The 26,592-nt window shown below is 41.1% G+C and overlaps 6 protein-coding genes across 10 annotated transcripts; 4 read left to right on the top strand and 2 right to left on the bottom strand.

The window, feature by feature from the left end:
- Nucleotides 1-911: 911 nt before the first annotated feature.
- On the top strand, nt 912-2,495 carry LOC134185480 (transmembrane protein 104 homolog). Its single transcript, XM_062653276.1, has 2 exons — nt 912-1,017; nt 1,305-2,495. The coding sequence occupies exons 1-2, from the start codon at nt 1,003-1,005 to the stop codon at nt 2,493-2,495; spliced, it is 1,206 nt and encodes a 401-aa protein (XP_062509260.1). The 5' UTR covers nt 912-1,002.
- Nucleotides 2,496-2,636: 141 nt separating this feature from the next.
- Nucleotides 2,637-7,512, bottom strand: LOC134185478 (prolyl 4-hydroxylase subunit alpha-1-like). Of its 2 annotated transcripts, XM_062653273.1 has the most exons (11): nt 7,130-7,508; nt 6,728-6,910; nt 6,528-6,667; nt 5,292-5,741; nt 5,157-5,227; nt 4,993-5,098; nt 4,332-4,385; nt 4,215-4,277; nt 4,086-4,154; nt 2,933-3,029; nt 2,637-2,870 (listed from the first exon to the last, which is right to left on the bottom strand). In XM_062653273.1, the coding sequence occupies exons 1-11, from the start codon at nt 7,485-7,487 to the stop codon at nt 2,767-2,769; spliced, it is 1,695 nt and encodes a 564-aa protein (XP_062509257.1). In that variant the 5' UTR covers nt 7,488-7,508; the 3' UTR covers nt 2,637-2,766. The 2 variants fall into 2 exon arrangements, 1 of the variants encoding a protein (XP_062509257.1); XR_009970789.1 differs by lacking the exons at nt 2,637-2,870; nt 2,933-3,029 and having other exon boundaries at nt 4,122-4,154; nt 4,332-4,523; nt 7,130-7,512.
- Nucleotides 7,428-11,909, top strand: LOC134185477 (tetratricopeptide repeat protein 39B-like). Of its 3 annotated transcripts, XM_062653269.1 has the most exons (18): nt 7,428-7,545; nt 7,604-7,746; nt 8,709-8,784; nt 8,855-8,910; nt 9,083-9,159; nt 9,212-9,344; nt 9,400-9,499; nt 9,557-9,622; nt 9,688-9,796; nt 9,862-9,929; nt 10,356-10,415; nt 10,478-10,569; nt 10,630-10,699; nt 10,755-10,961; nt 11,056-11,167; nt 11,229-11,346; nt 11,419-11,535; nt 11,600-11,909. In XM_062653269.1, exons 1-18 carry the CDS (start codon nt 7,525-7,527, stop codon nt 11,697-11,699), a joined length of 1,725 nt encoding a protein of 574 aa, XP_062509253.1. In that variant the 5' UTR covers nt 7,428-7,524; the 3' UTR covers nt 11,700-11,909. The 3 variants fall into 3 exon arrangements, with proteins under 3 accessions (XP_062509253.1, XP_062509254.1, XP_062509256.1); XM_062653270.1 differs by lacking the exons at nt 8,709-8,784; nt 8,855-8,910; XM_062653272.1 differs by lacking the exons at nt 7,428-7,545; nt 8,709-8,784 and having other exon boundaries at nt 7,623-7,746.
- LOC134185479 (prolyl 4-hydroxylase subunit alpha-1-like) lies at nt 11,702-15,802 on the bottom strand. 2 transcript variants are annotated; one of them, XM_062653274.1, is made up of 11 exons: nt 15,469-15,802; nt 14,818-15,000; nt 14,619-14,758; nt 13,965-14,441; nt 13,259-13,332; nt 13,081-13,186; nt 12,638-12,691; nt 12,521-12,583; nt 12,384-12,452; nt 11,981-12,077; nt 11,702-11,924 (listed from the first exon to the last, which is right to left on the bottom strand). In XM_062653274.1, exons 1-11 carry the CDS (start codon nt 15,791-15,793, stop codon nt 11,827-11,829), a joined length of 1,686 nt encoding a protein of 561 aa, XP_062509258.1. In that variant the 5' UTR covers nt 15,794-15,802; the 3' UTR covers nt 11,702-11,826. The 2 variants fall into 2 exon arrangements, with proteins under 2 accessions (XP_062509258.1, XP_062509259.1); XM_062653275.1 differs by lacking the exon at nt 13,259-13,332 and adding an exon at nt 13,791-13,861.
- Nucleotides 15,803-15,851: 49 nt separating this feature from the next.
- Nucleotides 15,852-21,593, top strand: LOC134185325 (tudor domain-containing protein 1-like). Its single transcript, XM_062653107.1, has 13 exons — nt 15,852-16,169; nt 16,430-16,630; nt 16,832-16,984; nt 18,936-19,189; nt 19,423-19,488; nt 19,861-20,020; nt 20,078-20,187; nt 20,254-20,410; nt 20,477-20,595; nt 20,655-20,720; nt 21,283-21,340; nt 21,392-21,498; nt 21,567-21,593. The coding sequence occupies exons 1-13, from the start codon at nt 15,875-15,877 to the stop codon at nt 21,591-21,593; spliced, it is 1,773 nt and encodes a 590-aa protein (XP_062509091.1). The 5' UTR covers nt 15,852-15,874.
- Nucleotides 21,570-25,331, top strand: LOC134185685 (tudor domain-containing protein 1-like). The gene is made up of 11 exons (XM_062653537.1): nt 21,570-21,815; nt 21,879-22,035; nt 22,329-22,556; nt 23,117-23,257; nt 23,320-23,416; nt 23,473-23,651; nt 23,714-23,833; nt 23,888-23,965; nt 24,032-24,611; nt 24,668-25,008; nt 25,065-25,331. Exons 1-11 carry the CDS (start codon nt 21,628-21,630, stop codon nt 25,164-25,166), a joined length of 2,211 nt encoding a protein of 736 aa, XP_062509521.1. The 5' UTR covers nt 21,570-21,627; the 3' UTR covers nt 25,167-25,331.
- The last annotated feature ends 1,261 nt before the right edge of the window (nt 25,332-26,592 follow it).

The following is a 26,592-nucleotide window of genomic DNA, read 5'->3' on the forward strand; positions in this document are numbered from 1 at the left end:
CGCATGGCAACCGACCATGACCTTAGAAGAGGTGTGTGTCAGCTACCTAGACTAAAATCTGGTACGGTAGTTATCCTTCAGGACGGCTATGCTAGTCCCACTAAACAGTGGAAAGTATTGGACCAATACGGCCAACGAGTGAGTGTCACAGATAGGCGACATATCATGCTTAGGAATAGAAGACTTGTAAAGCAATACATTCCAGAAATGGCAGTAACGCTTCCTCCAGCAACTGAGGTCAAAGCAGCAATGGGAACAGGCCACAAAGATTCAAGCACAGTTACTCCGATGAATCCTACAGGACAAGTACCAACAAATCAGTCTATGGATGTTACTCAAGGGCAGTCTGGTCAAAGTTTTTCGAAAACACCTGCAACTAACCCTGGTTCGAATAGCAGCAGGGAGTCAACGGCTGCGGAGGCAGCTACTTCACAATCAACTATGGGACATTATCTTCTAGGGAAGGAGTGGCAACACGATCCAGACGTCAAGTGCGAGCCAAAGAGGCGAACATGTGATGAACCACTTTTGTGTTGAGTTAACTTTTGCGTTGAGTTGAGTTGGGTTGTTGGTTTAAATCCTTACAAGGGGTGTACGTATTGTAGTATTATAGTGTGGGACTATGAAGATGGGAAGCATGCGCAGCCGATGAGTGGTGCTTTGGCGGTACTATCTAAATACATCAGTTCTTCGGCCATTCTACAAATGTGACTATCATCTGCAACTGTCAAGACATTTTTAGTACAGTATAGTCCAAACCATATTGGGCAGGTTGATATTAATGCAATGAAGATTGTAGCGATGACTGCAGCTGACAGTAACAACCGGACAAAGACCTATAGCCCAATCGTGGCATTTTGTTTTAGCATTAATTTTATAGTTGGTAGCGGCTTTCTGGCCGTGCCGTTCGTTTTTTGGCACACAGGCATCGTTGCTGGACTGGCTACTCTGGCTGTTGTGACCTTCTTTATCTCTATTCCGGCTTTCTGGACGTTGGAGACAATGGCTAGAGCCCAGGTGAGTGAAATCATTTTAACAGCCTTCTATACAGGCTGTGCTGGCCTAGACATGCATACTCGTGTAGCTTGTACACGTACAAACACAATGATGTAGGTCACGTGATCAAAAAGTCACTCAGTAGCCTAATTAGATCATTCTATTTATATAAAGTCAGAGTCTAAATGATATCTTCTTTTTGCTAAGTTAACTAATTTATTATTTATTTATTAATTGGATTGATGGTTTGTGCTTGACTATAAGTTATGGTAGCCGAGGCTTTCTTGGTTATGTGGTTTGACTGCCAGGCAATAGAAACAAGAGCTCTTCGAAACAGTGAAGTCGTCGATTGTCAAGTTGGTGAAATTAGGACAGACCGTCGATTTGAACTTCCCGAGTTGTGTCAGATTTTCTTGGGACGAGTTACGAGCATTTGCTATCTCCTTGCTTTGCTTTTCTACTTATTCCTATCCCAGTGGATGGCGAGCCCTATCATCGGAACAGCTGTGGCAACTAACATGCCCATCAACTCGGGCGTGTTTCGGCAGTGCAATGAGAAAGATTTCGGGCCACACTTGCATCCGACCGATGGTTGTTGGAATACGTATGCACTCTCAGTGTTACTGTTTTCTGTTGTTATAATTCCTCTGTCGTGCTTGGAGTTGAAAGAGCTGGCTGTCATTCAAGTGATCATGGCCTTGTTTAGATTTATTATGCTGTTGGTTATGTCGATCTACTCGATTGTGTCCGTGGCCGAGGAAGACGACTCGAGTGACACATCGAGTGATGATGATGTCTTTACAAAGTTTAATATCCAGGGTTTACTTGCTGCTGTACCAGTGTTTGTCTTTGCCCAGATGCTGCAGTCGTCCATCCCGTCTCTAACTCAGCCGATATCCAACAAACGCAGACTTGTAGTCTTTTACTCGGCTGTCTTTCTTGTAACAACGATATTATATAGTATGGTGGGTGTCACAGTGGCTATGTATAAGAAGAACAACATTTTGGAAGTCTGTAGTGCAAACTGGAAGTCTCTAACCAGCCCAGAACATGGTGCAGCGGTACGTGCTCTCTCTTATTTCATTGTTCTGTTTCCTGCAATCGATATCTGGTCAGCGTATCCTCTTACTGTCATCATCATGGCCAATATGGTGGAAAACATGTACAACAACGATCCGATGCAGACTCCGAGTCGTGCCACGAGGGTCGTACATCGATTCTTTTGGGCTACCATGCCGATCGTGGCGTCAGTTTTTATCACGAACTTGGTCATTTTGGACAAGTATGATGGCCTCATTGCTTACTTCATCGTGTTTTGGTTCCCGGCCTTGCTCCAGTACAAGTCAAGAAAAGTGTGTGAAGAGCTCTGTCTGAGTACAGATACACCGTATTCCTCGTGGTATAGTGGAAATAAGGTTGTACTCGTTGTATTTTTATTCGGCATTGTAGTTACGTTGGCAACGTTCGTTGGATTCGTGCTGCCAGGCAGCCTTTCATGAGTTTGATTTTTGGTGTACGTGTATGGAGTTTTCATGAGATGATTTGCTCTTGAAATAGCTAACACGCCACATAACTATTTATTTAATTTATGCACCACCCATTGGACTGAGGTGGTGAGAATTCAGAGAAATTTCGGTGCCGGAAACCAAGATTTGACGTAGTCAGACTTCTATTTTAATTTCTCTAGTAGCCAGACTTATTTCTAGAGAAGGGACACTCATATAGTTTCAAGAGAGGAAAAGGCAACAATATGGATGTGTATAAATGACTCTATTTGTTCAGTTCGGGACTATGAATGTTCCAGTCTGCCTTCTCGTTCAGTTTGCACGGCTTCCGGAATTCCTGCTCTCGTTCGTGTATCCACTTGTTGCACACTAACAAGGCACAAAGACATGCATAGTTCGAGTTGTTTGTACCAAAGAGCACAGTTGCTGACCCCATTTCAATCCTGACAATACCGGACAGCCTGCATGCCGAGTCATGTAGTCTCCTTTGCCAGCAGGGGATAAATTATACCAAAACGAAGCATCTCCCTAAAATTACAACAAAATCAGAGCATTACGTTATCCATTTACAATGCATTTGGCTTGCATAAATAACAATGGTATGAAGAATAAAATGGGCACACTCTCGTCACACTCTCTCTAATGCATCCGTGAAATAGCATTTTCTTTGAGATACTGCAGAAGCATTTTGATGGCAAAAGGTAATTGAAGAGATGAAACATGAAAACAGGTTCACGTTATCTGCAAGACTTATGAGTTGACAGTTATGTGTGGCAATGGCTCATGAAAAACCAGACCCTGAAATCAGGATTTCAAATTAATCGGCCACTCAGAGCCATAGCTGCCACTTCAATTATATTATTGTCCTGTCAAACGCCATTCAATCTTTTCATTTGGTTGGCCAAAGGCGTCATTTGGTTGGCCAATGGCTGGCAGTTATTTCAAGCTGTGAAAGACTATTCTGTGATTTTTGATTCGAGTGCATCCATCGTTCCGTTTATAACGTTTAGTGTTCAATGTTCAAAATTTTATGGCAGACGTAGTCGTAGCCTTGGCAACCTCACAAAACTTTCAGTCATCGAGGAGGTTAAGACTTTTTACATTATTTCAAAAATATCAAATAACGATACTGACTGTTCTGGCAAGTAAACGAAATCCCGGGACTTCAGAGGTGTCACTCTCAGTCCGACCTGAGTAATTTCATTCTTATACCCTACAGTGTGAAAAGAATTTATTGGGCCCGCCATACAACTTGAGCGACTTTAGTCATCAGGATAGCAACTTGAACCTCACAGGAATGAATAATTGGTTGTCACATGATGTCAGTTAGTTGTCATTCTGTTTGCCGTTTGTCTGTCTGTTTATTTGTTTGGCTGAATGACAACTCGACGACCATTTTTCGAACATTGAGTATTATGTTACAAAACACGAGCATCCATTAGCACCAAATTCAAATTGAACCAGGCATAAGTGCGCTGTTTTCCAATTTGAAAGACACCAAGCAATCAAATTTTTATTGGTTCTTATGCCATATTTCTCACCCATCCGGGTGCCTCTACTATTCTAAAAAAGTGATTGAATTACCTTTGAGGGTAATATCCTTGCTCCAGCACCTGTGAATACTGTAGCTCCTCCTGCCTCGAGATCACTCAACTAGAAAGATTCGATTATACAACAACAGAGGAGTAATGAACACTACCATCGCAGACGCACATAGAACAGAACCGTGGCAATTCTGTTTCCAGCAGACTCGTCCTTGAAAGGATCTTCACCTTCCTGCAATCACATGATTAATAGTGGCATGATGCAAGGGATAAATATATATCACACCCCAGCATGATCATAGTGTGGTTCATACTGTCCACCGATTCCATAGTTGACAACCTACAACACACAAGATAACAGAAACGTATAACACAGGCCCGTCGGAGCGTTTGGGGCTGCTGGGGCAATGGGCCCACCACTTTTGAAAAAGTGTAGTTTGACAAGGCATTGATTCCGATAACTTCCGCTTCGGTATAGCTAATAAAAGAACTAATATATTAGCAATTACATGTTTGGTTTGTATCAGTGTATACGTAGGTAGGCTAGCAATATATCATTATAATCTATATACAAGAACGTTTAGGAATTCGGGAGTCAGTACGTCCGTGTCGACTTTTGCTTAATTCAAAGTAGGCATGGTGTTAGGGTAACGTCCTTAGCATGCGCTAGACCACACCACTTAAAAGTTTTTCTGACAGGGCTGTAACATGATAAACAACAAAAAACAAAAACAACAACAGGGATGTAACACAGTAGTATAAGCCAGTGAGGTCGAGGAATTATTAACTATGGGAATGTTGCAGAAAATGTCGAATATAGTCACTCAATCTGAGACTACTGTAACAACATGGTCTGCCGCATGATTGATTGATCACCGATCGGTTGTGAGTAAAGAATGAGTGTGTAGCCAGTGGGTCATGTACAACAGCGAATTCAATCCAGTCACCTGCAACTGCTCTGCTGTCTTCATCGACAGTCCAGTTACTGCTTCGATTCGATTATCTATTCGTTCGACAATTCCAGTGGCATCATCCGTTGAACTCAGCCAAGCACTACAATACAACAAATCAAGATATCTAGTCAACAGAACAACACGAAGGAAGTTAGTACCTCTTGCTTATTCGGTAGTCTGCAGGGGCGAACTTTTGTTGGGACGAGTCGTATGCAGTTGCTCGATTTAGCTAGATATTAGAAAGCACAGACCAACAATAAAAACGATATGGAAACGCTCCACAATCACCAGACTTTAGGTCCTCCCAATTCCTTTAGACGATTGATTTCAATGTCTGAGAGAATATTCCTGTACACCAAGATAGTCGGCCTGTAAAAGACTACCTCTACAGCTATTGGCTTGAGGATCAGTCGTGGGTGCCGATTGCCTGTTGTATAAAAACACTTGAAATGCTTGCTACGATATGTTGAAACAGGAAATGGCTCTCGACACAGTTTCTCATAACGACGACGTTCTATTCGCCAAGGCAGTGTCCTCGGATCTACAATCTCGTAATCGTCCTCTTCCTCTGGAGACTCTTTCTGTTTTGTCTGAACAGCCGGGCTTCCGTCATCACCGCGTTTCGTTTCTTCTTTGGAAATAATGCTCTTGTAGTAAGCGAGATTGGAATGCGCACGAGGATGATCCGGTTCTAAACTAAGTATTTCTTTTGTTAAGCGACTCGCTCTCTTCAAGTTTCCCATCTACACAGACGAAACAAATACAAGACAGTAACAGAAATGATTTTACTTAGAAACATTAGGGTTCAGTACAGTGCTAGTTGTTTGCTGCACGTACTTCAGCATTTTATGAAAAGCTCGATGACAATAAATCTCTCATCAATATATTGACTTGATCACCACACACAATACAAGGGCGTCAAGTGGGTCTCAAAAGTGGGGTGGGGGCTCATAAATAAAGCTGAACATGTTACGTCATAGAGAACATTATATATAAAAAATTAATTCAACACAAAATATAGATATAAATTTTCAATAATTACATACTCAGTGACAGCTAATTTAACTTTAAAAATTGTACATACTACATGGGCTCTTTTAATAGATGAAGGTGTCTTTCACACAGAGCAGCATATTGTGACACAACATCATCTACATTACTTTTCAGTTGATTGTTCTTTAGTTGTCAATATGATGAGAAACATAGGGTTTGCGACCTCGAGGAACCGCCTGGTTTATGTCTTTACTCTCATAACTTACTCGTAACATGTCAAAACTAAGATGTCTTAGGACTGCTCGATTGTCAAACAACCCGAGATTAAATACAATAAAAAATTTAATAAACCACGCCCTAAAAACTGGAGGCTAGTGCCGACCATAGCCCATAGTATGTTACACCCTTGCACAATATCATGCTGAATACAGTTTGCAGACACAAATGGTCACGCATGCTCTAATCACACAAACTTTTTGGCGTCGTTTAAGCTCTTAGGGACTAGCAATGTGTCTAACATTATTAACTATACAAACCTTGAATTCTGCAAATGCAAGGTAGTCATAGACGCCTACTAAGGTTATGTCCTTATCTTCGTTGTCTTCCCATCTCTTCAGTGCCTCATCCATCCATTCTCTCGCAAATTTATAGTCTTTGTCTTCATATGCAATTTTGCCTAAACAATGAGCATCTACTTCGACTACTGCACACATACAATCCGAACACACAAACAAACCAAGATAATAGCAATCACTGACTGACATTCTCTCTTTCTGATCTCCTGGTATCCTGCCATCGACTATTGCACTGGCCTCTAGTCTGTATGTGCTCTGTAGACGCATAAGAGCTGTAGCTGCACCAGACAGGTCCTCGTGAGTTGGAAAGACGCGTTTGAGGAGAGTCAATTGTGTAATAAAATCTACAAACAAATTGGAAGGAAATCAAATTAAATTAGAGCGGAAGTGCAGAAATCACACCATCAATCAATCAATCAGTCAATCAATCAACTTGACATAAATACGGACATCAATGTCATAGTCCATACACACGTTCCCTAGTGTTTTCTTCCCTACGTCACATTCATAGGCGCTTCCAGCCTTTTATGACAGACAAACTTAGTTCCGACATAGCTGCCTACCTTCCGACGTGGCCGGCTGCACGACGAGATTCTCCACTTCTTGCCAGTCGGAGATGAAACGACGAAGCAGACGATACGCGTTTACAGGATGACCCAAATAGCGTCTGATGTCAGCATTAGCTTGACTGCTGACGTTTGACAAAAGCCGCCCTAGCGTCCTAATCCTGTTCAGTCTGGCTTCTTCTACTTCTATGTAGCGACCTAGAGACTGCGACAGCTTCAATTCTGCGTCTACTAGGTTCTCCATGTGAGAGACTGCGCTAAATATTTCTCCGACTGCTGGGAGCGTCAGAAGTAGGCAAGAAAGAAAAGTTGGGACGGCCGCTGCAGAGACCATTGTCTTCGTCAAGCTGGTCATTATACGGGATCTCGAGTGAACTGCGCTACGGATTTGGATGGACTCGTTGGGTTCGAATGTAGGAGGATATTTGAAATCGTTTTGTTGTGTTTCAATGACTGACTTTCTTCTTTTAGTCTCGTGATGCCGTCTCGTCACGCGAGGGTGTACTTTCTGATGAAAGGATGCCAGATAAACGAGCTCTAGAAGATGCTGCATGTGCCATCTCTTTCTGTCTTGACAATAAATTTAACGAAGCAGAAGAGCTACTAAAGCCATGGTTCGTTCAAGCCGACAGTGTACTAGATAGTGTACATTATGGTCTAGTAAGACTGGCAGCAGGTATCGACATCCTGACTTCTATTTTGAGTGTGTTTGCATTTATGCATGTGCATACACTTTGGCTAAGTAAGTATAATGAACGTAGAGTCTCTGTTGTAGGGGTTTTCAACTATACATATACCCACAAACACTAGCATGCATGCATGAAATTTTATTCATCTTTCCAAAAACACCAGAACGTGATGTAACTATAGTCACGGCGCAGTCTACAAGATCTGGTCCAATCTGTTTGTGTAGATAAAAATGTATGTGACAAATCTACTTGGGGGGGGGGGGGGGCTACTACAGACTACTGTAACACTGTAATTATGGACTATGAATTTAGTCTAAAGTTAATGGAATCCGGTCGTTTCTTTGTAAAGATATGCCAGAACAAAACACTCAACAACATAACACCATATGAGCTAGACAATCCAGTGACTAAGCTATCGACAGAATTGGAGTGGCGTAGAGTTTTCCAGCCTTATGATCTACAGCAGCAGCAGCATCACATTAAGTACTAAGAAGTATAGCAAAGTTGTGCACTCCAGATAATTTAGAATTAATAAATATATGGTTAGCAGTAGAGTGGCCATACATAACATGATGACTTAGCAGTAAGTATGACATTACATGCTAAACATTTGTGACAAGCTCAGGAATCATATCTTGTTGTTTGAAGAGTGGATGATGGACATACACAGATGGGATTTCAGCTGCTAGACTAAACAAATCTATTGGTCCTGTTGTATCAACTGTTCATAAATCAAGTTTCTAATTAAGAGTGCATTAGGTAATTTCTTGTCTACTCTGATGTTGGTGTATGTATATAGTCTGTCTCTTCAAATGATAGTGAAGTCAGTCTGACTGTACTGCAACAGTTTGCAGTAATCACTGCTTTGACCATCTGTTACTATCTAGGTCTCACATAAGTATGTACCATGCTTTGGGGTATAGTACTCTAATGTTTCTGCAAGCTATTATGACATTTGAGGAAGTGAGGGCATACCCATGCCAAATACATATTGTATGCATGCAATATTATACTTGTATTACATTTTGTGCAGGAAGCAATTGCTACTGCTATTGTCAGTATAAAGAATGCGATGAAAATTACAGAAAGGTGTGTATCCCTGTTGTCTTGAAATCAAATTAAAGGTCTTGTAGTGTATGCTATTGTTGTAAGTGGATTTCAAGGCTATATTGAGATAATGTATTTTTGGATACATAAATTAATTTATCTACTAAATTTGATTGTTTTTGGTGATGTATGGTTGATATACATTGTGTTACAGGAGGCGAAAGAAACATGGATGGTTAAAGACAGTAGCCAATGCTTTCACAGGACGAAAACTGGAAGAGTACACATCAGGTTTCTTGTAGTTCTTGCTGTATTAGTGAGACGTTATAGGTTTGTTGTGTAGAAGAGTTGCATAGTGAGTTGGTTCATGCCGAGTGTCTTCTACTAAGGGCTCTCTTAAGTTTCATTCAGGATGAGAATCTTGTGAGTTTCATCAAGGGTGGACTCAAGATTCGAAGTTGCTTTCAATCTTACAAGTTGGAACATTTGACTTAGACATCTGCAACGTAATGAATTTTTGTGTTTGTTCAGGTCATTTTGGTCTATGATTAATTCAGGAAGAACTACAGGAGCTAATGATGATCCAGAGTTCATATCTGGTACACAAATGGGACTCGGTGCATTCAATTTGGTGAGTACATTTCTATTATGATGGTACGTACCATGGCACTACAACAGTGTGTTGTAGATGGTGTCGTTACTACCAGGAAGGATTCTCAAGATCCTGGAATTTATTGGGTTTTCTGGAAATCGGGTCTGATACAACTGCTTGTGTTAGTATGGTAAATGTAACCTCCAGGTTATGATCTGTTTGCTAAGAGTTTTGGTATGGATCAGCTGCTAACTGCATCTGTGACTGACACTTTACGAGCTCCACTCTGTTCAATTGGCATATTGAATTTTGATCTACTTATAACACATATTTTAGGTGACATTTGAGTAACAAGAATTGTAGTGTTGTAAATCTTCATTTGTGGTATCATTTGTCTGCAGGTATTGGTGATGGTGATATAGAAAGATGTGAAACTATTTTAGATAGATGTCTACGTGATCATCCAAAAGTCAGTAAAGTAATACCCACACTGATTGTGAGATAAGAATGTGACAGGCAAATAAATTGGAAAAAGGTGTAGTTGATGACCATGGCTAAGAAAGTGTGTTGCAAGTGTGATATTATCAGTCACACGTTAGATGGGTAGTTCAGTTTGTGGGTGATTCCACACTGTGACAAATCAATTTGTACTGTCAATTACTACAATCCTTTCTACCTTGATCAGCAATTATATTATAAGAACAAGATTACCCTGCAACTCTTTGTGGTTGAAAAGGGATAAGTCTCAGAAAGACCAAAAGTAACTGTCAACACATTCATCTTTCCTTGTACTTGTTCAGTTGATGAGACTGGGCATGAAGTAGCTAGACAAACAGTTACAGTACCAAATTCGTAAGTTTTACCTAATCTATGTGTGAATATGTTTTAATTTTAGGGAGCTATTTTCTTGTTTCTGTCTGGGCGAGCCAAATTTCTACGTGGCTTTGTTGATGAGGTACTTGTGGAATTATAAGGCAACGTTCATGTTTCAAGCCTTGTTTCTGTGCTCTGTTTCAGGCAACATCACTATATAATGAGTCAGTAGATGCTCAGTCACAGTGGACCCAACTGCATCATCTCTGTTATTGGGAACTGATTTGGTCACACAGGTGCAGATAATTACTCTAGATAGAAGTAATTACTCTAAAATGAGGTTCACTTTAATCAAGTGTAAAGGGAGACTGGGAGAATGCAGCACATTTCTCAGACCTTACCTACCAGAAGAGTCGGTGGTCAAAAGTAAGACAGTAAATGATTAGATTGCTTATTGAAGAAATGTGACTTTGATATGTAGACTACGTGTTTATATCAAAAAGCTGCATTTCTCTCCATGTTGAGGGACCCTGGAGAGCCTGTTGATGATTTGGTTATCGAAATGATGAGAGAAGTACCAAAACACAAACAGAGGATTGCAGGAAAGTCGATTCCTGTGGAGAAGTTTGCAATACATAAAGCAGAAAAATGTCTTGCACAAGGCAACAGACTAATGTTGCCAGGTCTGGTAAGTCAATTATTGTCACGGAATGTCAAGAGACGAAAAACACACTAATACATAATCACAGGACGGGAAGACTTCTTTATACTTTGTCTTGCAGGAGATACTTTATGTTTGGAATGGATTTACTGTATTGGCACAGTGTCCAGGTCTGCTTGAGTCTGTTCTGTGCAAACTCGATGCAGCATTGCAATACTTACGGAGTGACTCATGTGAGACCTACTCTATTTGTCATTGTCAATATTGTCATTCGTATTAGTGCTCTGTGCACAGCTTCACGGACTGGCTACCTAGATGATCTCTGCCTTGTTCAACTGCTACGAGGCATCTGCTTGCGAGATCAAGTGAAATTCTCTGATGCAGAGGAGTGTCTCCTAGATGTCATCAAGAGGTCAGCTCCATAATTCTTAGATTGATTCTGTATAAGTTTGAGCAAATAATGGATTCTGCTGTAACTTGCTAGACACAAACAGCTAACATTTGACCCATACTTAGCTCCATTTGCAGAGATGGAGCTTGGTATGTTGTACGTAAAGATGCAACAACCTGACAAAGCAAGAAAACAGCTCATATCTGCAAGGTGCAAAGTATTAGTCTGGTATTAATTCAAAAGTATTATATTTGTAACCATGTGTATGTTTCAGGTCGAATTACACTAACTTCTTGCTAGAAAGCCGACTTCATTTTCGAGTACATTCAGCACTTGCTCAACTGGATGAAAGTGAACCAGACAGATCACACTAATGTAAGGTACATCTCACTCTATTGAAAGAAATGGCATAAAGGCACACTGCAGATATAGGAAGTCTATAGCCTGGACGAGTAAGCACTGAACAGATAGAACTTCATAACTTTGTAGCACAGATTTCATTTAGGTTTCAGGGACATGAATATCCCAGTCCATATTCTCATTAATTTTACAGCCCCTTCTGAATTCCTGACCTCGTTCATGAATCCACTTGTTGCAAACTAAACAACACATGCAAAGCAATGTCCAACTTGCACAGACCTTCCTGACTACTTACCCCATTTGAATCCAGATAGTACAGGACAGCCCGCATGCCTAGTTAATAAATCTCCGGTTCCCGAGGGCATTAAGTTATACCAGAAGGTGGCATCACCCTAGCAGAAACACATTGCAGTACAGTCAGACAAACAGAGGGACAGAGTGTATGAATACTTGGGCAAACAGAAACACAGACAATGAGCAAGTATATATGAACATACAGTTGATTGCCTAAACACACGCACGTGCACACACACACACACAACACACACACACACACACACACACACACACACACACACACACACACACACACACACACACACATGCATACAACTAATGCGTACAACTAATGCATGCAACAGTGAAGATAGAGACAACACATATAACTGCCTCAACAGACAGTTTTCCGTGTATTTTACCTTTGATGGTATTATTCTTGCACCAGCACCAGGAAAAACAGTAGCCCCTCCTGCCTCAACATCACTTAGCTGGAAAAAAATCAAGTAGTTATCATATTTGTCATTATTAATTTGCCTAGTACTACTATCAGACTAACATAAAAGAGAAATGTGGCTATCCTGTTTCCTATATCCAAGTCTGAGAACGCATCTTCTCCTTTCTAGACAGAAGACTGTGGATGAACGCTAGCCATAAAACACAAGAATAAACTGACCCGAGCGTAGTCGTAGTGTGGTTCATAATGTCCACCAATTCCATAGTTTACTACCTGCAAACACATTCATCAATCACAGCTCAACCTTACTACTGGCCTTAGTCTCAGGCATCCAAATAGATTTACTACTCAGTATTGCATGGAAGCCCTTAATATGTGAAAAGAGTCTGAATTTTTTAATTATGATGCTGTGTTTAACTTGTGTGTGCATGGTTTCGTTTGTTTGTTTGTACATGTGGTGTGTGTGTGTGTGTGTGTGTGTGTGTGTGTGTGTGTGTGTGTGTGTGTGAGTGTGTGTGAGTGTGTGTGTGTGTGTGTGTGTGTGTGTGTGTGTGTGTGTGTGTGTGAGTGTGTGTGTGTGTGTGTGTGTGTGTGTGTGTGTGTGTGTGTGTGTGTGTGTGTGTGTGTGTGCACTTTAGGCAAACACGACAAAGGTCCAGTACCTGCAGTTGCTCTGCTGTACTCATATCAAGACCAGTCAAAGCTTCAATACGAGTATTAATTCTTTCAACTATCCCAGTGTTATCGTGTTCTTGACCAAGCCACGCACTAAAAAAGAAATGTTGGTAAAATTGTCTACATTGAATGAGATTGCGGCACTGGGTCCTATTCAGTTCTCACCTTTTGCTTATCCGGAATTTACCCGGAGCAGGAGGACCAGCATTCTCTTTAGGGATTATGGTAGCTCGCATCAACTAACAAGGATCACATAACAAGCAATGTAATCACAGACAAGAAAACTCAATAAGTTATGTGGGCATTAATCAAAGCTCAACAGTTATTGTTATCCTGATCTTGGACATGCTACTGTGCCTGCATCGCCAGCATTCTGCAAGAGGCATATGAGACACTAACACTATTTGTTTCTTTGAAAGACATTTCTTTGAAATCCATATATGTCATATGATTGAAGCGTCGACCATCAAACAACAAAGACCCATATTGTGACGACTTTTTTTAGAGAGTTGTGTATCTCTATATCTACAACAACTCTCTAGTTGGACGCCTGTCTTTGGCCTGTCTTGAATAACCTTGGCTTAATTGTTTTGAGATCAACTTGTTAAGACTGAGTCAAGCTGGACCGAATGGAACAACGATGTTGATGCTACTACCACTAAGACCCAGTGCCGCACCTAATTTGTTTAGCTCAAACCTTTTGCTTATGCGATAATCTGCAGCAGTGTATCGGCCCTGAGCAGTATTATACGCAGTGGCACGATCCAGCTGTATTTGGAAGGAAATTAAAACACTAGTATTAGTCAGTTGAACATGCTGGGAATGTCACAGTACATGCAGACACGAAGTTCAAGCAACATGATCGACATACCATAGGGCTGGCCAGTTCCTTTAGACGATCCATTTCAACATCCGAAAGAACACCGCGATACACCAGAACAGTTGGTTTGATATAGGCAACTTCGACAGCAATTGGTCTGAGAACAAGTTGAGGATTTCGTCCACCAGTCGAATAAAAACATTTGAAATGCTTTGCCCGCCACCTATCTATTGGAAGTGGCTCTCGACACAGTTTCTCATATCTACGACGTTCTACCTCCCAAGGCCAAGATCTTGGATCCAAATCAAGCCTGTAATCCTCGTCTTTCTCTTCATCAAACGTTGGCTGTCTTTCTTCTTCTTCTTCTGTTGCCATTACATCATCGCCTGTGGGTTCTTCACCACTCTTGAGTCTTTCGTCTGCCAGCATTCGTTGGTAATGGGCAAGATTTGCTTGTGCACGCAAATGGCCCGGTTCCAATGAAATCATTTTCCTGGTCAGACGAGTAGCTCTCTTCACATTACCCAACTACACAAGGAAGATATTAAAATCAAATCAACTAGTCAAACAATTACTTCTGTCACTCAAAAACTTAGGGTCCCAAAACGAAATACACGTAGTGACTTTGTTCCATTTATAGAAAAATCAGTGGTACAGTACATGTACAAAACTGCAACAAGATAATTACATTAGAGATCAAAGTACCTTGTACTCAGAATAAGCCAGATAGTCATAGATATTGACCACATTCAGATCACTAGCGTCTTCGATTTCCAGTCTTTTCAGAGTTTCATCCATCCAATCTCTGGCATGTTTGTACTTTTCATCTTCATAAGCTACTGTGCCTAAGCAAAAGACTCCGCTACCTATACAGCACACTGCATGACATCTAATGATAGCAAACCGAGATAATAACAGTCCGTAGAAGACAGTTTTTCCTTTTGGTCTCCTGGTATTTTGCCATCTACCATTTCACTGGGTACTATTCTGTAGGTGTTTTGTAAACGCATGAGAGCAGTAGCTGCTCCTGAGAGATCGTCTTGATTTGGAAAGGTAGGCTTGTAATAAGACAACAGTGACGCAAAATCTACAAATAAGAAATGCAGTCTACAGCCTTTGTATACATGATGTTTTGAAACAGGCTTGCATGTCCCCCATTAATTAAAGTAATTGGGTACAAGTCATATTCAGTCATTACCAGTTCTGTTGATAACTGCTACAAGGTAACTTAATTAACAGCAAGTGTACAGATTTTAATTAATTTAGCTAAATCTGCCCCATCTACCTAACTGTTTGCAAAGGCAGAGAGTTGCAACTGCAACATGCTCGTGTGACTATGACGAAAATGGCCGAATATTGCTGTCCTGCCACCCGCCCCTCTCCTCGCTCTTCTTACAGTCAATATGTTACTCTATGTATCTAACAATAGACCTGCCAAAGTCAACAATGAAGACACGCCTACGCGTAAAACCAATTAGCTACAAAGTAGCGAACAAAATGTCTCTTGGAGCTGACATGTAACCAAACAGTAATGCAGTTCGAAATGGACTGATACCTTCTGAGGTTGCCGGCCTCACGACGAGATTCTCGACTGTGCTCCAGTCGGACATGAAGCGGCGAAGTAGACGATACGCATTGACCGGATGGCCCAGATATCGGTCGACATTAACGTTTGCTTCCTTGCTTATGTTCGTTACGAAACGCGCAATGGCTTTGACTCTCTCCAGCCTCGCTTGTTCAGCATCGAGGTAGCGATCGAGTGACTGTGCGAGGTCCTGCTCGGCTGCGACCAAATTCTCCATGTGTGCAATTGCACTGAACAGCTCTCCGCTAGCAGAAAACACGGCAGAAGAAACAAGAACAACCAACAGCAATCCCATGTTTAGACATCCGGGAGAAATAAAAAATTATCCGGGAAAGTTGAAGTTATCCGGGAAGGTTGGAAGTTTTTGCGGGGAGCTATGGCTGCTTCCGAAAATCTCGCTAGTAGTTTGCAGGCGTTGCTGATACGATTTCAACAGGAATTTAGCGAAAAAGTTGCATCCGTGGAGGAAAGATTGCGCGAACGTGAAACTCGACTTGCTCGCGAGTGGGAGGCGCTTGAGACGGAAAAGAAGAGTTTATTGAAACTGCGACAGGAGATGGAGAGAGAACGCGAGCAGCTGCAGAGAGACCGCGAACAATTAGAGCGAGAACGAGAGGCTGTCGTAGAGCGAACTCGACTGCAAGCGACGGAAATTTCAACAAACGACGAAGGTCAGCATGTCGCCGTCTTTGTAAGGCTTGTTTTAGCTATCTTACTAACCCAAGGCGCGCATGCGCTAGGGTTACAGACAGTAGTGTGTTAGTAGACAGACAGACGGACGGACGAACCGACGGCCAATTGGAATGCAGCGCATGCGCATGCGCTCAGCTATTGCAGATGCTTGTGCGTGCTTGCTTATCAGTATGTGTTCGTGTGCAGGAGCCATTCTGTTTGTTGAGCTAAGTTGAGGTTCTGGCTTGTGGTTGTGTAGGGGCTGTTGCAACTCGTGTTGAGACATCGGAAATTCGAAATGAGCCTGTCATGTTTGCTTCGAGAGATATTCGCTACTTTCCCTCTTCTGAGAGGATATTGCAGATGCAGCGAGAAAGGGCAGAGAAGGAAGAAGGGCATGAAAGACAACGACCAGAGCATGAGGAGATGCATAAGAGAGAACCACCGGAGCCAGACGAAAGTAGATTTGGTTATGTTATCTGTCATTGATATTAATCACATTAAATAAATGTCATCTGTGTAGGTTTAGTTGTGTGTGTGTGTGTGTGTGTGTGTGTGTGTGTGTGTGTGTGTGTGTGTGTGTACACATGTGTTATTTTAGTTTGTGTTTATTAAACACATAGATGTTCTTATTTGAATCATTTGTTGTTTGATTTGGTAGCTGCAAACGAAAACGTTGTTGTGACTTATGTTACCACACCAAATGATTTTTTGGTTCATCTCGTCAGAGATAAAGCTATCCTCACTGACGTGATGAATAAACTTCAAGAGGTTGGTGAACGTCCAGACCTCATAGCCGATCGATTTTGGGAAGGTAAGAGTTCAACTGGAATTTAGTTTTATTCAATAGGTTTGCGTGTACACTCAAACCTCTAATCTGGACAGTATGGGACCAGCTGCTGTTTGGATTCTAGAAATGTCCGGAAGATAGAGATAGCTAATGCGTGTTATATCCTTGGAATCCCAGACCATTTTAATGTAAGGTTTGGTGACGTCATACCAGGTCTGTGTACAGTACACACTTGTACTACACTGTAATGTACATGTGTACTTTGTACTACAGTTACATACGTGTTCTCGTATGCACTGGCACGTGATAGTCAAGACAGGCTGGAGAATTGAGTGTTTATACGGGGAGTTTCTTGCCCAAGTGCTTACCCTCAGAGTCCCAAGACTTGATATGCGCTGGAAAGCGTGTCTGGTCTAGGGAGGTGTCCGGATTAGGGAGGTTTGAGTGTAGCAACAAATTCAATTTATTTTTTGGAGTGTGCATGGGTCTTCGACATTGAGAGCAAAATATAAATGCATCTGACATGGTATATTGAGTCGTTTTTATATATAAGTTATCACGTAGCTGTGAAGGAGATATTGGATTACCAGATCGACATGCAAGGGTGAGGGCTACGAGATAATTTTTGAGGCGAAGCTGAGAGAATTATCAAGTATACCCAAAGATGGAGACTCTGATAAATTTGATATATCGCCTGAGTGACGTGTGATAACTGATTTTTATCACATTTTGCCATCTTGAGCGTGTTAGCGGGGCAGCCAATTAAGGACCGTCGTCTGGCAATGGAGCTTCCTTTGTCTTTAATTTCTACGTCAAGTGACTAAGAATTAGTGAGTTGCACGTGTATTGCAGTTAACGTGTGTGTTGACAACTTGATAAATTGCAAGTGTATTGTAATTTGTGTTAATTATTACTTTGGCATTCGATTCTGTAGTAATTACAGTCATCCAGGATGACAGGCTGATAACCTATATTAGCCTTATACCACGTTTACACGAGCACTTGTAAGCGGGCCAACCCATGCTGGCTTGGTATTTCTAGCCTGGCCAGGACACGCCAGCTCGGGTTAAGTACCTTGTGTAAACGCATAGCATGCTGGAAAACGGGTCTTGCATGCTCATTTGGTAGTCTCGCGTAGCCAGACCCCTTTTTGCCGGGTAATACTTCTGTGCGAAAATGGCACAAATAGTGTGGAGCGAGACGGAGACTCTGTGTCTTATCCAATTATGAAGCGACCAAGAGGAGCAAGAAGTTTAGCTTTTGAACTCCATTGCTGCATGTGCGCAACAGTCGCCTGGTGATAGACCTACGACGTCTCGTATATGTCCTACGCATTCTCGATATGACTGTTGTAAAGCCATAGAGAAAAATGCGAGCAGCTTGGCTTCTGTCCATTGCAAACATGAGCTAACACGAGCTATGTCAAGCTCTCGTGTAAACGGGGTATTAGGGCTGATAACCTGTATCCTGGATGACAGGATGATATAGAGACTTATCGCCCTGCCGGTTTCTTTGAACTTACTTAGCAACCAGATATAAGCTCTGTTATGCTTACCATACTATGGATAACTGCATAATGATAATGACTACCACTAATATTATTTTGCATTTTTGCTTGCTTTATGTTTCCTTGTTTGAGAAAGAGTTGATGTATCATTATTGGGCAGTATGCTTGTATGGTTGTTGGCTGCTTTTCAGGATTTAGTCTAAACCTAGTTATTAAACGTGATTCAAGACTAACAACTTTCACCTATACATGTATAAATGATGGTGTTTGAAACCACTCGAATGGTTTGAATTTGTGTTAGATTACTTAATTAAATTGCAGAGTGTGAGGGTCTATATAGGCCTAGAGAACCAACATTTAGTAATTCAGAAATTTTTAGTTAATTCTAATAATGTAAACAGCATTGGTATAGGTATTCAGAAGTACTTGGAGATCTTCAACTTTTGTGTAACATTCGCATTTTTGCAGGAAGGCTGTACTGTGGACAGTTCACTGAGGATGACATGTGGTATAGGGTGAAAGTTCAATCAAATGCTTTATCGCTAAATCCTCAATTTGGTGACAATCCTGTAGTCGAGACTAGTGTTTGTGTCATGTATGTGGATTTTGGGAACTCAGAGTGGCTACCTGCAAACAGATTGAGATTACTACCACAAGGGTTGGAAACTATACAACCATTGGCTAGACATTGCTGCTTGGTTGATGTGCAAGCAACTGGCATGGTAAGGCAACAGTTAATCTGTTGCTGGGATTAATGATCTTTACTAATTATTTGTAGTTCTTTTTGTGATTTATCAAAGTCGAGCCTGTACTTAATTATTACGTGTGAAGCTTGTATCAGTGATGGGCTTAGATGCAGTTGTATAAGGAAGTTACATGCTCGTTTGTAGTCTATGTGTATCTTTTTTCATGTGCAAATAGGTGCTTGTCATTTAAATGTTAAATCTTTATGTAGAAGTGGTCTGATGAGGCTGTACGTCTTTTTGAAGAAGTTACAAGTGAAATTCCTCTGGAAATGAAAGTTAGTCAAATCCCTCTTAATGCATGTTTACAATACTTGCCACGTGAGTGAGTGGCATTTTGCAGGACCAAGTACGCACTGTTAGACACTTTAGATTCATTCATGCACATTGATTTGATTTTATTGATCAAGTTAATCTCATAAATGCAAGGTTGCTGTTTTATCATCAGACAAACATTTCTGCCATGCAGTAATGTATTTATTTATTGGCATAGCAGATCACCTTATCATCTTTTAGCTAATCCAATGTTTATTGAGAAACCTTGTACAGTACAAAGTCTGGCTGTTGTTGTTGTTGTTGCTGCTGCTGCTGCTGCTGCTGTTGCTACTGATGTCAGATGATAATGATGCATTTATTTATTATCAATTTAGATCTTTTGGCAAGTTGACAAAACTATGTTTGTTGACTTGCTTGGAGTACAGAGTCGGACAGCAGAGCTTGGTTATCCTCAATGTTCAACTGTCAGTGAGCTACTTTTATCTGCAGGCCATGCGTCTGTTTCTGGTGCTTCTCCTCAGTCAGAGCCTGTAGGTAGGGCTTTGCATACTAACAGACAACATAAAGGACAGTTTAATATTTCTTGATTAGGTACTGGGAGTTTGTCGTACTTGAGAAAGCTAATCAACCCATCTATGGACACTCACCGCCCAGTTGTTGTGACTCACTTTCTATCTCTTCAAGATCTACATGTTCAGCTGGTGGGATAGAAGCCTGACTGACTAGCTGAGATGGCTAGATGGTTGTGATTTCTGTGTTGGTTGTAGTTATCTGACCAGGTGGAATTGAACGATCTCATGGCAGACATTCAAAATGAATATCACAAACTGAACATTAATGACCTGGCTGTAACAGATCCTCAGCAAGGTGAAGCTGTCTGTTCCTTGTTTAGTGATCAGAAATGGTACAGAGCTGAAGTCATTGGTAAGCCTTTGAAAGCATTTTATTATATGCAGCTGATTCATGCTCGTGTAATGTTCTTTCATGCAGATGTACTTGGTCCAAGAAAAGTGTCTGTTGCCTATGTTGACTATGGCAATGTAGAAGAAGTGGAACTGTTTCATGTAAAGAAACTGTCTGGAACACTGATTCGCAGACTACCAGCCCTGGCAAGCGCAGTAGCAACTGTATGGATCAACTGTATTTCTTAACTGTGTGATGTTTATAGGCTTTGCAGTGCAGTCTTGTTGATGTTGGCAATATTATGGAGCCTGAGCAGCAATGTCCAGCAGAGGTGTATAGCAGGGCTTTGAGATCAGATATAACTAAGGATTTGAGCTAATCGATATGTAGCAAAATCAACATTTACTACAAAACAATGGAGAATGCTCTAATTTTTTATCTACTTTAAAGAGAAATGCTGCAGTTGTTAAATGCAGTGAAAATCTTCCAGATTTTGTAGTTTAATTAAGTATTGGACTAACAGTGGAAATGTGGTGTAGATACAGCTACGTTGACTTCATTCAGCTTTAATCTCTTGTAGCCACTTTCTTGTCATTATTACTGGGTACCTCTTTAGTTTTTTATGTCTGTAAACTGGTGTAGTCTTGGATTTCCGTTTTCTAGTTTCTATTTATTGTTTAAGTTGGCACAAGATAAATACTTCATTGATTGCCAGGGTAGTTAGACATGGAGACTCCGTTGTGAATAGTTAAATTACATATTACGTGCAACAGAACTGAGACTTGCAGCATCTTTAATACAAAGGGTTATTATACTTGGGCAGTACATGTTCTTTTTGATCTTTTTGATTTGAGTAGTTTGTGGAAGTGACATAGCTGTTTTGGATAACTTAGGTTTTGGAGCAAGTCAATAGACTATGCAGTAGTAGTGACTTGACAATGGTTGTGAAAGGTTTGTCATGTTGGTTACATATTAGTCATGTCGTTATTGTGTTTTTGTTAGGGGTCAGAGGAACAGTACTTGATGTTGAGTTCTTTGAGCCTTCTGTAGGCAGTGTAAATCAATTGCTGTTACAGACAATAGCATCAACTCAGAAAGATCACAGGCATGTATTTAGTCACTTTTTTAATTGTTACCCATTTGCTATTGATGATCGTTTGTTGTGTAATGGTTTCAGAACATCATCAGCCGCATTTGCTGGTAGGTCTGAGGATAACGTAGCACCACAACTAGATACAATGACAATGGAACATCGAGTTGATCCAAGTCTTTTACTAAGCCAGAATGCATCAGTGTCATCATCCACTGATTTGGTGCAAAGCTTGTACTCTTCAAGTCACGACCTGACTGGTGCAATTATTTCTCACATCGATTCTCCAAGTCAATTTTATGTTCATTTGTCGGGTGCACAGAACATATTGCAAGAGTGAGCATGACGTTTTTATTCTGTTATTGGTTGGTATTCTTTATTTCTGTATTACTGGTTTAGTGTTATGATGAAAGTAGCTGACCATTGCAACACTACCAATCCTCCCCAATCAGATGTTCAGTGGATACTTGGCAGCCGTTGCTGTGCTCTGTTCAGTGAGGATCATTCGTGGAATCGAGCTCAAGTGAAGATGATTCTTCATGGCAATAGATACAAAGTATGATTACGTATGTTATATGGCATATGAGTATATAAGTTGGAAGTTGTGGTCAATGTTTGACAAATACAGTAGGTGGTAAATGTGTTGCAAACAGGCATGTGAGCAGGGTGATGCACATAATATGAACACAGAGAAGACGCGAACAAATGACAGACAGGCACAGACAGACGGGTGGGCACCCAGATGATAGTTTTATTTAACTAACTAAAATATTGTAACGAGTTATTAATTGTAATTTTTAACATGTTTGGGTTTCATCTACAGTTATTGATTGCTGGTGCTTATTTCAGGTCTTTTATGTTGATTTTGGAAATTCAGAAACTGTGTCGGGTTCAGACATGAGAACGCTTCCTTATGATTGCAGGGCTGCACCAGCTCAAGCACTACCATCCTTTATTTATGGTGTGACTCCAGTTGCTGATAATTCAGGAGCAGTGACTGTAGGTGGATGGTCAATACAGGCTGTGAATCTGATGAACGACCTACTCAGAGAGAGAGCATACAAAATTGAACTACAGGTAGAAGTGTCATTTGTTGTGTTAATTAATACTACTTAGCTGCATGTTGTGTTTGTAGTTACTTACTTTAGTGGACCGTCGTAACTATACAGTCGTAGACTTCTATCATTCTTACACAGACATGTGGCCATACTGTGGTAGGGTTAGCATTTGCACATCATACATGAACTGTCATTAGGAATTGTTCACATGTGTACTTCAAAGCTTTGCTACCTATGGTATTGAATTTTTGCTATGTTCTTATGGCTAAGAATGGGTGGTGTCTGTTTGGTGGGATCTCTGTGGCATTGTAAAGAATGCACATTCAACACAATACAATTATGACTGATTGATAATGCTTACTGTAGTAGTAGTAGTGTTGATTTTACTGTAACCAGTAGAGCTAGGATGATATGGATGGAAGTAACTAATGATACCAGGTACATGTGTACCACCTGTTTGGAACACTGCCAGTTGTCAGCTGCCAATAAGATACACATAGCAATTGTCGTCAGTTGTCTGTCTTTGTGTCATTGGTTATGTATAGTACATAGTTTGCTTACAGTAGTCTGCTTTGTTAGGTTGATTCTAATGTTGACAGTGGCCAGCCTACTGCAGTGGATATATGTTTTTCAGCACAAGATGGTCAGACCAAAAGTCTTAGACGCTATTTGATAGAGAAGGGTTTTGCCAAGCCACATCAAGAAGCATCCATGTCTACGGTGAATGCTCACACTTCAGTCAACTATGTTCTTTCTCTCACAGCTGTATCATCGTTTTGCAGTATCTCCCACCTAAAATTCCGTCATCAAGACAGTTTCCAATCATAATTACGTTTGTAGATAAAGACTGTCTGATATATGCACATGATGCATCTACAGGTTAGTGCAGTAGCTTTACGTAGGTTGGATTGTTGGATTTGGTGGTTCACTTGCAGAAACTGATGAAATTGACATGGTGACAGGACAACTGCAGACTCATCTCAATGAAACATCAAATGTAGTAGTGCCAGCTGAACAGTGGCAAGTAGGACAGTCTTGTTGTGCAAGATTTGCTCAGGATAACAACTGGTATCGAGCTCGTATTGTGGCCATTGTTGGTGACAGGAAACTAAAAGTTGGAATGAGAAACCTACCATACCATGTTGATGTGGCCTAAAGTTCTGTTCCTATGCACAGGTTTTCTACGTCGACTTTGGAAATTGTGATGTAGTTAGTGTAGAGTGGCTTCATCCTGAGGTAGCATTCCAAGAAATTCCTTGTTTAAGCCTTATCATGCAGCTTCAAGGACTGAATAAGGTATTTTTACTTGTGACTTTTTTGTCAACAATCTGTGAGTGTTTTAGCTTTCAGACAAGTGACAATTGTGATGTCATCTCAAATAGAATGTTAGAACTTCTGGTGGACAACCGATGCTGTGCTAGTATTGTGGTTAGCTGTTACAGTCAACTCAAATGATACACAATGTATGGTTGCTGTTGTTTGTGGTTTACAAAGGGTCAACCATCAGAAAATCCTCTTTTAGTCAGCATTGACCTTCCTGATGGCACTAAGCTACTTGATGCTCTTGCCACAGAAGAAACTCGAGATCTAGAAAATCAGCAGTTGCCTGAAAGAGACAGGGCATTGCATTATCAGCTTGCATCACCAAAGACTTTTTCTGTGCAAGACACATCATTATCATTAGTTGTGCCTCAGAATGGTCAACAAGAAGTTATAAATGCTGTTGGTGACAAAGAACAGGAGAATTTGACATTGTCAGAAGAATCACCTGTCAGGGAAGCTTTTGTTAGCACAACTATTGCTCCGACTGCTGCCGTGTTGGAGTCTAGTGTGGACGCTGACGACATTGGACAAGTGCAGTTGCCATCTGTTGGTGTGAAGTTTGCCGTGCAAGCAGTGCACGTATTAGCTCCTGATACCATTTATCTTCAGAGGCTGGGAGTACCTACTGAAAGCCATGATGTGACTTTAGAAAATGTTGCTGCACAGTTGGATAATCTTTATCGCATTCAAGCAGCTGTTTCTGAGTGCTCTTTCAACCTACCGCAATTGACAGAAAGTGATGTGAAAGCAGGTGATTATGGATAGTCTGCAGTGTCGACTATTGTGTATATGCTTATGTATTTCTAGACATGGTATGTGCAGCTTGCTATACTCAAGACAATGTTTGGTATAGAGCACGAGTGGTCGAACTGTTCAAGCCTCCATCCGGTTTATTACTAATTAAAATTTATTATATTGATTATGGTACATCTGAAGTAGTGACACCAGAACGAATAAGAAAGTTACCAGCCGAGTTTCTTGGTATTCCAGCTCAGGCGTTTCTCGTCAAACTACCAGGTATTGAGCCAGTTGCAGCTACGGAGCTACAGGGTCCTCAAACTCTCATACCCAATTCAATATGGTCTACAGATAGTTTGACAGTCATGACTAAGCTGGTCACCCGCAAGAAGTTGGTGGCTTGTATTGAAGTGAGACTGATTATCGTGTGGCATTAAAATTTGTCTCATATGTCGTATATACTTAGTCAACTGAAGTAACAGTACCTAATGTCTCATTGACAGAAGAGGATGGTACTGAATTAGTAGAACGGCTTGTGGAGTCTGGCTATGCAAGGAAGTCACATTGACGGTATTCTCAAGTGACACGTGCATAGACTGATCTATGGTGGTTACTTCAGGTAGCTTTGTATGTAATAGTGGTTAATTGAGTCTGTTGTTCGTTGTTGATTTTTTTAGTCTTTGAGGTCGTCGTGTTTGAGTACTAATGCTATAATATAGCTGTTGGAATCATACTTTATGGTGCTGGTTGTGGAGAGACCGTTACTTAGGGAGGACTCAGTAGAACCAAGAAGCACGTACTGCATGTTTTTTTTATGTCAGCACTGCACGTTGTGAGTCACAGTGATGACATGGAATAATGTCATCATGCACTACTTGCGTGCAATATTTGTGTGCAGGAGCTCTACCCAGGGCTCTTGAAATCGGCAGTACACCGGCGGTGGGTGTCTCATAATCTCACATGCTGCTTGTCCTCGCAAGTCTCAGTAGTTATAGTCAATGTTTCAGCATTGGCAGTGTTGCCATCAGCAATTAAGAGAGCTGATATTTATAAGGAGACGGGTGTGGGTGTTCGTATTTCTAAAACATGTTTAATTAGGACGTTTGCGTTTATCTTCTGATTTGCGGGATGGCTGTATCCCGCATTATAGTATTGTCGTCTGGTTCACGAGTGTGCGGTACCATGTACTAACCTCTTCCGCTCCAAACGATGCCAGACGTCTCGGAAGATGAAGGGGCTACTGGATTACGAAGGGCCGTGTTTCCACTAGCTGCTTATTTCTAAGTGTGGGGCTGCTCTTTCGCAGAGTCAGCAACCGTTGGTTGTCACTGATTCAGCATCTGGTAGTCAAAATTTGCATGACGATGACCAAGGACACCGTCTTCTCTCTCTCCGTAGCTGCTGATTTCTTCCTTTTAGATAACAAACCTGACATCTTATATGGCAATCCTATCCCAGCAAAATAGTCAATATCATCAAAACGGAGTTGTCAGAAGCCATCTACATGCGCACTGCTGTCACATGACCGTTAATTAAATGTAAACCACTTTGCTAAACCTACAAGAAAATGGGTTTAATTAAGAAATCGTTTTAGGTTTAGAATTTACCTGGTTTAGTGTAAGTGGAAACACGTTAATCCTTAGGACATTAAACTACTTGCTAGACCGGTCTAGGCGCTAGTGGAAACGCAGTCATGACCTCTATCATAGCTTCCACAATGATCACGTACGCCTGATAGTGATTCACAGATACCTCAAACAAGTGTGACTATCACATTTCGTTAAATATGAAACCCTTTGAAGAAGGGTTTTTGTATGCTCTAGCTAATTATTTGTGTTGCGCCGGATGAGACATTCTCGACAAACCTAATCTATGGAGCAAAACATGGAAGCAGAATGGTGACCAGGTATTTTAATACGTAATGCAGTTCAGGAACGAATTTACGATCGCTTAGAGGAAGGTCGTGACGCGGATGTGTTTGAGTCAAAAGTTTT

This window comes from Corticium candelabrum, chromosome 10, assembly GCF_963422355.1.
Source record: "Corticium candelabrum chromosome 10, ooCorCand1.1, whole genome shotgun sequence".
NCBI lineage: Eukaryota > Metazoa > Porifera > Homoscleromorpha > Homosclerophorida > Plakinidae > Corticium > Corticium candelabrum.